The 13,331-nt window shown below is 39.7% G+C and overlaps 1 protein-coding gene across 1 annotated transcript in view; it reads right to left on the bottom strand.

The window, feature by feature from the left end:
• The window catches only part of SORCS1 (sortilin-related VPS10 domain containing receptor 1), a gene marked incomplete at its 5' end in the record, with an annotated part of 199,449 nt that overhangs the window by 44,429 nt on the left and 141,689 nt on the right, over positions 1-13,331 (bottom strand). The window contains 6 exons of the mRNA XM_009078866.1: positions 4,798-4,928; positions 6,670-6,787; positions 7,844-7,951; positions 8,934-9,025; positions 10,203-10,279; positions 10,815-10,917. Of these exons, the coding sequence (XP_009077114.1) occupies positions 4,798-4,928; positions 6,670-6,787; positions 7,844-7,951; positions 8,934-9,025; positions 10,203-10,279; positions 10,815-10,917 (629 nt within the window). The remainder of the gene's footprint in view (positions 1-4,797; positions 4,929-6,669; positions 6,788-7,843; positions 7,952-8,933; positions 9,026-10,202; positions 10,280-10,814; positions 10,918-13,331) is intronic.

Raw genomic sequence — 13,331 nt, 5'->3', positions numbered from 1 at the left:
CATGGCCACTTTTACTGGTTTAAACTGAAATCCTATTTTTCTTAGTCAAATAGAATTGCAAGTTCTTCTCTGTACTTAGATACACATTCCAGAAGTTCTGTATCCCTGCTCAAAGATCATAATAAATTCCTTTAGCTAATATTTGCAGCACAGGTAATAATCAAAAGGCAACAATGCCCTTAAGGAAGTTTGCAGCTTTCATACAGACCTTACAAACATACTGTCATAGAAGAACTGTGATTTCACATGAAATTATTAAAATCCCATGGCTCTAAAATACAGAAATAACCAGGTAAGTCAGACGAGTGACTGCCAAATTCATACCTTCTAAAAATCAAGAGATGACTTAGCATGTAACCACAGGACTTCCTTAACATTAATGGCTTCACCTTAAGTTAACTACGCTGGAAGCTGAAAATGCTACTTGTGGTTTTGTATGCTGTGCTTTCCAAATTTTCAGACATTAAATGGGGTGAAATCGAGGTATCTCTAAAAATAGTCACTGTTGTACTTCAGTTTCCAAAACCCCTGGTGGAAATAAATAGCTATGGCTACAGCCATGGAAAAGCCTTATCCCCTTTTTATTCACTTAATACCATTGTCTAATATTTAACTATGATCCAAGTGTAGATTTGTGTTAAAAGGGAGGTGTGTTTGCTCCCCAGTTCTACAGGATCTGACATGGGATTTATCTCAGTGAAGGATGGATTCAGCTGCAGTCTGAACTGTGGATCTACAAAGGTGCATGATTATAATTGCATCACAGTATTTGGAGTCAAGCTATACCAGCTTATGTTAATATGGAACCTAAAATCCCCAAAATCTATCCAGTAAATCCATGCCTGGTAGATCTGTAGGCCCATAAAGATGCAGAGATGCACTGTAGACTTTGCATAATGAATCTGCATTTTCCACAAGCATTCAAAATGAACTAAAACTTCGTTCAAAAGTACTTTTTGTTAGCTAACCAAACCTACCTCAATGAGAAAGCAAAGTTAGCTAACCTAATTGTGCAAATGTCTGTGTATTTCAGAACTGGCACCTTCATGTTTGTCTGAACTGATGAGTGGCGACATACGAAGCCAAGAGAATCTAATCACACTTAGTATCTATCCTCTGCCTCCCTGGGTTTGTCAGAACAGTTTCTCATGATGCAGGACTCTGATGCCTTAGCTTAAGAGCTAACCCTAGCAGGCAGGGCTGTAATTTAAGTGCCAGACAATAAAAAAAAGAGCCAGCCAGATCCTTGCTGATATCATCAGTGAAATAAATAGACCTGATTCCCAACTGCACCAAGGCTCTTTTTTGCCTCTCTGGTTATCCAAAATCACTAGCACCAGTATCAACAGGCTCATACCCCCCATGAAGGTGTGAGATATAGGAGTCTTGATAGAAGAAGTATTAATGCCAGTGGGTTCAGAGGGAGGACTGACAGTGAGACACTCAACTCAAAGTTTCTATTAAAGGAACTGGGAGACAGGTAGCTGAAGGATGAACACCACCAAAGATTTCTATCTGTGTCTAGGAGATGTTTCTGCCCAAGAGATATTGCCTTAATAATGCTCAGACAGCAGGAAGGAACACAATGTAAGGAAACGGGGTAAATTAATGCTTTAATAACACCCAAGTAACGGTGTCATCCATTTACCCAAATCAATTAAATGAAGAAGGACACACTCGTTTCTAGGCCGTTGCTAAGACAGATTTGCCGGGGGCTCCTGCACAGTCCCTGTACCCCATTCCTGAAGCTCTGTTGCCCTCTGGCTGTGAGCCCCAGCCCCTGCATGGAGAGCTCTGGCCCCAGTTCACTTGGCTTCTAGCCGCTGATAAAAGATGTCTACTGTCAGAAGAGTTCAGGTTCCCAAGGCTAGAGAAACTACAGTAATTTCTAATGTCACTCAGTTTTGTTGCTGTGTAAAACAATAAACAAATGTGCCCTTTTCTCTGAGAAAGATCTACCATGGGCTGAATACAAATTTGAAATGAACCTGGAGTTCTGTGATATTACAAAGAGAAAAAAATGTTATAAAATTTTTATGTCTTTTATAACCAGCATTTTCCCCCTGAACTGATGAAAAAAGCACTTGCAGGATTAACAACTATAGCACTTTTTCTCACTTTACCTGACCACAGAGATACAATTTTTTACTCCAGGCTCTGACAAGCTTAGATAATAAAATCTTCTACATACAAATTCAGTGTTTAAATAGCAAAGACAGCACAATGACAGGGATTGTTGTATACAAGTCTGGGTCCTGTAACCACTGATGTTAATATAAAAAGCTGCCCAGTTTATTTCAAGATTTAAAAATCAAGTGCAGGCAGCTAAGCGGTTTCTCCCTGCCCGGGGGATACACGTCCCCTTCAATCTCCTTCAATAAGAGCCCAGCCCAGAAAAAAAAGAATAAAAAAGAGAAATAGAGAATTCCAAAGTACTTCTGAAATGTCACAAGGGAGAAAGATGAAGTGTTCCTTCCTTCCTGCAAAGGAAAGACCCCAGAGAGGACATCCTCCCATAGCAAGAATTCATTCACTCATTTTCCTCCAAACCTCCCTCCAACTTCTGCAGGGTGGATTAGCAGTGAAGCCGAGTGCAGAGTTCAACACAGCAGGCACTGGAAGTTATGGTACAGCAGCAGCTTTGGCTTTCTTAGTAGACAGCAGAATTGCTTTTTTCCTTGCCATCTCTTTTCTCCTTCCTAGATAAACTTTTCTTCTGTTCCCTGCAGAGTTTTTGTCCTTCCCCGGCAAATCTATGTAAAACTATGTGCCTGATAAATATTTTTGGTTTCTGAACTGGATGCTTAAAGCAATATTTCGGGTTTTTTTTTGTCAGAGACAGTAAGAAAGAAGCTAATATGGATAAAGCACAAATCCACATCTGGGGATTGTAGGAATAACATGAGCTCAGGAAGAACTAGAGGGGATCACAACAGTCTGCTCTAAACCAAAACTGTTTCCATTAGGAGGAAGGCTCACCTAGGCCAGGAAGTTTTTCTGTCAGTTAGCTCAGCACCGAGACATGCAGTACTTTGAAGGATATTTTTGTCAGGCTACTTTTAACAAGATGACTTTTAGAAGGTCCTAATTCTGCCTCTTCCAACAGATTTGAGAAGGTCTTGTTGGTGCATGTGAACAGTGGGCACCTGTTGTACATCCCCAATGATTTAAGCTTTGTCTTAAAGATTCTCCCACAACCCATGAGAACTTCTGGAGAAAGTTTCCTTGAGGTAAACACAAAATAAATACAAGCACGTTTCCCCCAATGTGATACTTTTGTCCTGTACCTAGCAACAAACTTTTGTAGCAGAAAACCATACAATCAATTTTAATGAAATAAAAATATGCATTCCCAGAGGGAAGTTCTGGAAGGAAAGCATATTTTTATCAGAAGTGTTTCAGGTATGTTTGTCCCTTATGAGTGCAAGGGATTTAAACATTAACAGACTGACTGTGAGTCAACCCCATCAACTATTTTCTTGAGGGCATAAGCTTGGCACAGCATTGTACTGCATGCTCTACAAGAGGGGTCAAAATCTTCAGGGAGTTTCTCTCCTGTTAATGGTGGTTTGGAGTTTTTTTGTTTGGCTGTTATCTTTTTTACATTACTAGAGAAATATTAAATGGTTGAAATCCAGGACCTTTGGACACCTATATGATGAACTGCACACAGAACTGAGGTATCTTCCCCTTGCAAAGAACTCAGTGGAAGATGGGGAAAACATTAGGAAACCATATTCAGAGAATCCATGCCCAAATATGCTAATAATTGTTACTGTTTGGTGCAATAGGATTTACTTTTATGACACATGGAAAAGCTTCCTGTGATCCTATGATTTTATATAGAAAAATATCCTATTTTTATGGAAGAATGAGAAGGGAAATGCTGTAAATGTCCATGGTCCTGAAGTGAACTCATATCATAAGAAACAAAATATTGGTAAGATTAACCTCTTCACGGCTCATGTTACAGATTCTGGGTTTAATTAGTAACATGGCATAGATCTAGCTGGGCAAAGCACAAGGGGATTTTATCAGCACTGCCAAAGAGCCACCATTTCTCTCATCCAAGATACTTAGGACTTTTGGACTTGGGGAAAAGAAGTGAAAAGGAGATTTCAATAATGTAGTTCCTGCCATTTTTTTGTGCAAATTGCTGTGTGTCAGCAGTAATCTTGAAATCAAACTAGGAGCTGAACATTTTATCACATCATTCATAACTCACCAGTGTTATTTTACTCTATTTCCCACAGCATATATCAGAGAAGAAAAGGCTTCAGAAGGAGATTAACCCAAATCATGAAGGCAGTGTCTGCTGGATAGTACCAAGCATGATGGTCCAGATATAAAAAAATGACACAGGAGTTTCCTAGATACTTGATTTCTAGAAGCTGAAGGCCTACTTTGCACATCCATATATTTACTTTTACTCATATATACATATGTACGTGTGTGTGAATTTATTTTTTACACAATGCTATCTATGTCTCCGTACTACTTTCACAGTCACCCCTGGTGACTGCTGAGGTTAGATGTGCTAAACTGACCTGTTATCTTAATGGTGCACAGAGTTCAGATACAAGCGAGAAAATGATCTGTTCAGCAACAATTTTGTGGGAGCATTAGAAGATTACAGAGATCTTTCCTTTCTTCCTTTGATATACTTTCACTATCATAGAGTAGCCTATTTTGACGCTTACATGTTTATTAATTTCTACTCTCTGCAAGCTACAGCCTCTCTAGAGAGCTCTGCATTGTTGTAGTAGAGACCACACAGTCCTTCTGCACACTGCTCACCAGTCAAAGTCTGCCTCTGTGCACACGCACGGCTCCGAGGTCATAGCCCCAGCGTATTTTCCTTGCATGCATTTCTTCTCTGACTTGCGTTTCCTGTAGATCCTTTTTGCTCCCATGATGCAAGCTTCTCCCTGGAAACAAAACCAAAATTATTTCCCTGACGCCCACCAGGCTCTTTGTATCACCTGATTTTTCTAAGTTTCTGCAACAGGAGGTGTTACCCGAGGGAACAGGATGGGAAGCCAAATGTCATCTCAGTACACTAGAGATAATTAAAGCTACTGAAGCTTTAACTGAAACTAAACCAGCATTTCCAATATACACTAAGAAAGGTTACTTATATATCTGATTAAGTTCTGAATTTGTTCCAAAGCCAATAAGCAATTGATCCAGGTTCATTTCACAGCAACTAAAACCATAGCCTGCTTCCTCTGCAATTTGAGACACAGAGCAGGTCTATTTCTTTGGTCTGATCTCTTTGGGAACAATTTCATTCAGTAGAAACTAGTAATATGTGTTTATGTAAATAAACAATGTGAACTCATCAATGGATGAGTTCACATCTTACAGGGTTTCACTTGTTATGTGGATGCTAGAACTTCCTATCTTCAGCACCCTGCTAATATTTCTATATAGGGAACAAGGCCCAGCCTTGTCATCTCAATGGAAAGAAATTTGCAAGGCAAGAGTACACTGCAGCCTTCCTAAAAATAGTTCTGCAAGCTCCAAAGCCAACATTCTCGAAGAAATACTGCAAAATCCTTGGCATTTTTGCTTATGCAAGCACAAAAAAGTTAAGAACAAAATACAGTGGAGTCTCACTTACTACCTTTTATGATGTTAAAATCACTGTAGAAAATTTTTTCATGGCTTTGATATGCCCATGAAACAGAAGGGCCTGACTTGCAACTGATGTAAAATGCTGTGCCTCCTTAAATTTCAAGGAAGCTGTACTGATTTTCAGCATCTAAAGATCTAAGTAATAACTGGTATTTTTAGTGTAGAGTTGTGCCTTGTGTGAGCAGCTAGTCTGAGTCAAGCTACTTTCATTTCATATTCATTATTAAATTCTTGCCCAGCAAGATATACACAGAAAGACAACCTTTGATGATATAAATGTGTGCTTCACTTTAGACTTCAGTGGAGCCTGTGGTGTTTATATAACCACAGAATTTGGGCCACATTTTATTCTAACCTGATGTAACACAGGCTGTTGTGAAACTTGGCAGAGCTGGGAAGGTGCCTCAAGGCAGGTGCAGGCACTGTGCACTAGCACCTTACTTTGCTGTGCATGTAAGCAATGGTTCTGAGAGTGATGCAGCAGCTGCATCCAGGTTGCACAGGACAGAGCATGGGAGCCAACAAACTGGGGAATAAAGCACCCAACTCCCACAGCAGAGAGAGATAGAACAAGCATAAAGGCAAGTGAGCAAATAATGAGGCTACAAGGCAGGAATTTGGAGGAACAAGTGTGAAAACAACTAAAATGGTCTTAAAATGCTGGCTCTGAGGACACAGAAGGATGGAGGAAGGGAAAGGTGGTAAGGATGGGGAAACTGGATGGGATGTGTAAAAGTGAAGTAGTTCAGGCCACAGCTGCAGTGCATCTGCTGTTGTTGCATTCTTCACGTCTAGGTACGTCTGAGCTCATTGCCTGCATGGAGAATGATTGATACTCCAAAACCAGCTGTTCATCCTTTGGGGCTCACAGAGTGCAATCTGAGGCAACACACCGATAGAACAGGACAGACCCAACCAGTCAGGGACAACCTGATACAGCAAACTAACAGGAAAAGACATTGGATCATGATGATCTTTAACTGTAGAATCAGTAGCTACTTCAGGTCAGATCCCTCTCTCCTTGCTTCTCACCTGGCTATGAAGTTGCCAAGGCCTGTAGTCCTCTTCTGCACATCTCCGATCAAAAATGGACTTGTAGTCTACTTTCACCAGCTGCCACTCTGAGCGGTGGCTGAAATGTCCAAACACACTACAGAATGCAGCAGAAAGAACACACAGTAAAAGGAAGCACCTAATGTAGTCTGGTAGTTACAGAGGTACAACCACCCACAGTTTCCAACAGAGATCAATTGCTTTAGGAGTAACAGTCCTACTCATTTTCACTTGACTGAATAGTGAAAATGAAACTTAGCCTGCTAAAGATCTATAACTCATTAAAAATTGCATGTAGCTTTTATTCTGTTTTATTCTGTTGACCCTCTTACTTATGACAATACTCAAAATGACTCTATTTGAAGAGAAGAGTCAAAAGAAGACTTGGTGTGGGGCTGGAGACAGATATACCTATAGGAGTTTTATGTTAATGATAAGTTTTGGGAATCCCTTCTATGCAAATTAAAATCAGAACCTGAAGGGAACATTCTTCATACATCTTTATTAACACAAGTTAGTTTCCAAGCCACACATTGTTTATCACAGGTCAGTCCATTTTATACAGACAGAAACTGAATTTTCCTTCTGTTTTTGCAAATCTGATCTCAGGTAAAATGTCAGAGTTTCTGGCACACTGAGTCCAGATTTATGCATCGTGCAGAACTCAGCATACCACATTGAAACTAAACATAATTTTTCATGAGTCAGCCTCCAGGCAACATTTTGTCATTCATTTTTACAAAATAATGTCTTCACTTTTCTGTGTCTCAGTTGAAAAAAAAAGAATGCAGCAGCAAAAACACAGTTATAAAAATACCTCACCATTTTTCTTTCAAATGTTCATCTGTCAAGAGTAACTGCTTTACATCACATTCAATTTGATGAGTCAGGTTTCATGCTGATAAGCTAAGTGATAGTTTGCTGCTTGCAAGGAACCATGTTGTCATTCCCTCAATCATATCACAAATAAACTGATGATTTAGCAGCTGAAGGCTTCACACTCCTGGCTTCAGATAGTACTTGGTTTGGTCCTCAACCAGAAATGCCATTGTTATGAGCAATTCTCCTAATGTATTCATGGTAGCATAAAATATATATTTTACCTAATATATTTGTGGTAGCATAACAGTAGCATGATAGCATGCTGACTTACGTCATGATGAGAGTTTCCTCTCCAGGTTCCCCTAAAACTCCATCAACAAATAGTGGGAGGGATGTGAAACTGTACTTGCTCCAAGATCTCCCTTCATCAAAACTTAACCTAGTGGAGAAAGCAGAATTAGTGTCTTCTTTTCTTATTCTCCTACTCTACTTGAAGAGACTCTCTAGTTCACTACAGCTGCTATGGAGGGAGTAGTGGGAAGCAGCTTCTGTTCTTGGATACAGTCTTTTTATAGTCCTTTGAATAACTGTTTTTGGGAAGCATCATAAATCAGAGCATTGATCAAGCTTGTTTGACATCATAACACTAACCCATGACCGATATTTAAGTGGTAGAAACCAATAAAGTTATGTTACAGATTGATGCTTTAAAGGCAAAATGCAGACAAGGCATAGAATTTAAAAAAAATAAAGAGTGATTTTGAGCATCTTTTTTGGGGGTCCCCAATATAAAATATTTTAAGGACATTAGTTTTCTGGAGCATGAGAGCTTTGACTCTTTGAACCAGCAGTCTTCCCTGTGGTAAAGTGAAGGCTTGGAACCACTCATCATTTCTTATGAGTTGAGTCTGTGTGTTTCAGGTACTGATATGACACTGACTGTAGTGAAAGTAAGTAATGCAAAGCAGCACAAAACTACATGCTACCTCCCAAATTGAAGAGTCCTAACTAGCAAGGACACTTTTGCTTTATTGGCTATATAACTCTGAAGCTATTCAACAAAATTCTGGTTCATAAGTGCTGCCTGCCTTATAGAAGACAAGTTCATCAATAACTTTGAAAATAATAAGTCTTTTGGTAACTTAATAACAGACAAATGCATAATCCAGATATATGAACTCAAGATGCCAAAGCTGTGGTAAAACAGGAGTGTTGTGGAATTCCATTGTTGATCCCTCAGATCTGGCCAAGCCAAAATTATATAAACTGGAACTGCCAGGATGTCTTAGCTTTATCTGAGTTATTGTATCTTACTAGTATTTTCTAGACTATAGCTACAGAAAACTGGATGCATACAAACTGCCTACTTCCTGGCATCTGAAAAGAGGAACAGTAGATGTTATCACACATGGAGTCATTACCAGAGGTGTCTGATAGGCAGAGAAGTGTGTTTCATGGCGACTAGTACTCCACCTTGATCCAGGTACAGAACACTGTGCTCTTCCTCAAAAATCTAGAAAAAAAATTTATCTATTTAAACCTGTTATCCTTAGTATCAAGACAGCATCATAGTTCTTTAAGTAGGATCATGATAGAGGACAGGTATGTACTAAGTAAGAAGAAATTATAGAGACAGTTTCTGGATTCTGTTTTTTATTGTTAGGCTTTTTTCCTGGTCCTTGGAAAACATATTCTGCCTCTGCTAGACAGAAAGTTATAAGCATGATTTTTTTGCAAGGATCAACAGTTTCCCTCCTTTCAATGACAATTTTTTGTTTAAAGAAGAATTTCATGTGTTTGCACATGTCTGGCCCTATCTCACATAATTGATGCAGACAGAAAAATGAGGGTTGGTCAAACACTGTAAAATAATTAGATTCTTGTAATATCAAATATTGAAAAAGATTTTCTTTTCCTGTGTCTTTTTTGTATTGACTTTCTGCAAACATCTGCTCTCCAGTTTATATAGCAGCATTTGTCAGGCTGAGAAAGTTATTCTTTCTCTCCACGACTTGATATCCCATTCAGAATACAGGAATTTCCTGATCTAAGGATAAACACATTAGAGGGTATTTCTTAACAGGTGGGACTCCACTAATATTAGGAACTTGATTTTTCATCATCCCGTCTCTTTCCACAATTAGTGGAGAGATATCTTTGGAACAAGGTGATCTGAATTTTGTCTTCTTCTCCATTAGCTCAAGAGCAAGGCAAAATAGTCCATTTATATGGACACTGAACTTTGGACAACTCAGCTTAGGTGAAATGAGTCCCACATGGAGTGAGAAGAAGTAGACCAGTACAACTGCTGATTTTTGGGAAAGTAAAATTATGGATGAATTAAAAAATGGTTTGATTGGTACAGGGCATGTAGAACCATAAAAGGTAACACATTCTCTCTCCTGAGTATCCATAATTTAATCTGTTCTCTTTGCTACAGGGTTAAACTGAAGTAAAACTCTGAGTAGAACTATAAAAATAATCTTCTGCTATATGAGGTTTTACAACATATTCAGTCTTTTTTCCTTTGAGCATCTCTGTACCTTTCAGAAGGGAAGTTTACTCTTTTGTTAAGATTTGCAAATAGCTACTTTGAACCAAATGAAACAAAAATTAAATGACAGATTGAATGTACTTTTATGACGATTTCCTACGATTATTATTTAAACCTGCGATTCTGTGCCATTTACCTGCCTCCAAGTGTTCCCAGCATCAGAAGAAACAAACATGCTGATGTCATTGTCTGATAGTTCAGCACCTATATTACCTGTAAGATGACCATTGGTTAGTGATGAAACACTCTCAGAAACAGTAGAATTAGCGAATCAGGGGGAAATGTATTTATTTACCTTTTGCAGTTATAGAACTTCTAGGTTTGGGAGTATAATGAGGAGGGAGGGAAAAGGGAAAAAGGAAGGGGAAAAGAGAATGGGAAAAGGGAGAGGAAAGAAAATGGGAAGAGGAAAGGGAAGGAGAATGGAAAGATTTCAGTTTGAAGAAAATAAACATAAAAGACCCAGTACAAAAAACTCTACACACCTCCATATGCAAAGGAAATGTCCTTATTTGAATCTTATGTTCATGGGAGCAGAGGGCTAGACATGACCTCCTCTGTCTTGAAGGCCAATTTCCATAAAAAATATATGACAAGTTGAAGGTCCATAAGGACTTTCATTTGACAGTCTACCTTCTTTCCCCATACTGGTGGTATGACCTCCCACAACCACTCAACACCCTCCACAAACTCCAGACTTTGTCGACGTTTACACATCATACATAGGCAATCTTTAAATGTTTCATACCTGAAGCTACAATAATACTGGGGGCAGTATCTCGGCTGGCGATGTTTCCTGAGGTATAGGGGTTGTCTGAGACCTTCAAGTGAAGATGAAGGGAGCAATAGGGCTATAGAGAAAGGGAAAATAAAAGTAAACAGCAGATACAACAAGGCATGCTTCTATTTCTACAGGCTTAGTAACATACAGTGTTTTTCTGTACTTCATAATCCTTGCATTCAGTCACCCTTAGAAAGACAGAGCCACTTTGGTACCATTCTCTAACACAACCTGGTCTCACTGGAAAACTGATTCACCAGGCTAAAACACTATCCCAAGGACAACATCTTTGAGGATGTACCCTCAAAGGAGGGAACCAGGCTTGCAAGGACAGGTGATGGTAAGGACCACCTAGCTCTCCTGGCTCCTAGTACTTTGAGAAGCAAGCAAGGATGCAGATATGAAATGTCTCTCCGAGCAGCAGTGTTCAAGCTCTCTCTGCAACAAGAAGCAATATACCCAACTAGTGTGGTGCTAAGACACCACTAATTAGCCATGAAAAACGACTTAATTCTGACAGTGTCATACCACTTCTTGACTCTTTTTGACACATGAGTCTGTTCTGCACTGCACTAAATACAAAGAAATACCAGGACTGGAAAATGTTAGTTTTAGAGTTGTTTAAAACAACGCTTCACCGCCCATCTGGATGTGACCTTTAAGATTTCAATACAAATACATCCATGGAAGCCTTACCTATTTGCTATTGATTTTGTATGCCAGGTACTCAGATAAGACAGGAATGGTACAGAATAAATCAGCTGTGCAAGAGGGTAAGATAGACAGGCAGATTTCCCAAGCTGTCATTACAATTACCTCCAAATCTGTAGTGTGATAGTTTCTGAAAATTTCTGAGCATTTTTCCCTTCTCTTGGGTTTTATTTTCAGTAATTTTTACTTCCAAACCTCATGAACAGCCCTGCATGAAACATGTTAAGGGAAGAGAGGTGGAAACATACTGGCAAGAAAACCTGACCCAGTCAAGGGGGATATCACTGTGGAACACAAATAGAGCAAAGCCCATGCTTCAGCTTGCCCAGTTCTGTAAGACAAGCAGGAGAGGCTATGTAGAAGGACCTTCAGGCTCTGAGGAAGCAGGTTTGCCTGTCTAATATCAGACATCTAAAGTCTAGATCTGCAGCTCCAAGAGTTTGGCAGGGCTCCCCTGCAGGAGACCTAGCCCCGTAAGTCACTGGAGGAAGACCACTTCTCCATCCCATTTCAAAAGTAGGTGACTATGACTGAAATGAAAATTCGCCTCTGGAGAATGGTAGGTTTCTTCTGGCAAAGGCAAATAAGGGTGGTGAGGAGGGATGGGAGCTCTCACTTATGTGAGACAGGAAAAGGGGACATGGGTTGTGCAGACAGAACACAACCTGCCAAGTGGAATGTGCTGAGCAGCCTAACTCTAACTGACAGCCTTGTGAGCGCAGCCACTGGAGCAGCCCGGGGGTGCCGGGAGGGAGTGGAAAACAAATGGAGCTGACATGAATGCAGGAAGTGGAAAAGCATTGCAAGAGCACGAATTCTTTTCTTTTACATTTTAATAGGTTGTGAAAAGACTAAATACAGAACATATTTTTAAAACCAACATACTCCAAGTCCATTTCAGCATTTTGAAGGCAGAAGTTAATGGCAACTCAGCCAATTCCCAACTCAGATGAGACCTTGTTAGACTCAAATCTTTGTGTTACCAGAGGTATTCTTTCCAATTTGTCTCATTTCACAGATATAGTACACAAAAATGCAATATATATATATCTCAAATATAAAAAGCCAGGCCATCTGTCTAAGCAGACAGATGGTCTTTTTAGTGGCATGACTTCTTATTGTCCAGAGTGCAGTAATACTTAGAGTGCCTAGTGACAACTGGGTATGGTGTAAAAACCTTTCCACTCCTAACCAAACACCCAAAGTTAGTGCCATCTCATATCCTTACTGTGTTACCATTCTCTTTCTCATCCCTGTTGTACATCTTCTCCATCTCTGTCCTTATATAGCTCATCAACAGATATTTTTCCAGCTGGTTTGTGTTCCATCATACTGTTGGTCCCTTTGTGTTTCTCCTCTAGTTCAACTTATATACAGACGTGTCACTCTCTTTTTCAGAATTCCCACCAATTGTCTCTATCTTTTTTGTTGTTAACAACAGGCTACTAAAATTATTATCACCATCAGAATCACCAGGTTTGGGTTTCTCTGTCATTGCACAGCCACCAAGGGAAAGCACCACAGCATGGAGCATTTAAAACCTAAGTAGAAGATAAAGCATGAGTGACACGGCCCATTGCCCTGCTCACTGTCATAGTTTTTACAATGATGCTGGAGTTCATTACTTGCTTCCTAATATTTTCAATTCAACACTCTTATGCTCCCCTCTCAGGAGGCTCATCAGTCTTTAGTAAAATTTGTCATAAATATCCACAAACCCACTCCTTGGCTGTTCTGCAAAGCCCACCTGAACTGTCTCAATGGCATGACACA

The sequence above is a fragment of the Acanthisitta chloris genome, unplaced genomic scaffold, assembly GCF_000695815.1.
Source record: "Acanthisitta chloris isolate BGI_N310 unplaced genomic scaffold, ASM69581v1 scaffold11127, whole genome shotgun sequence".
NCBI classification, from domain to species: Eukaryota; Metazoa; Chordata; class Aves; order Passeriformes; family Acanthisittidae; genus Acanthisitta; species Acanthisitta chloris.
This window is presented reverse-complemented; position numbering and strand designations above follow the sequence as displayed.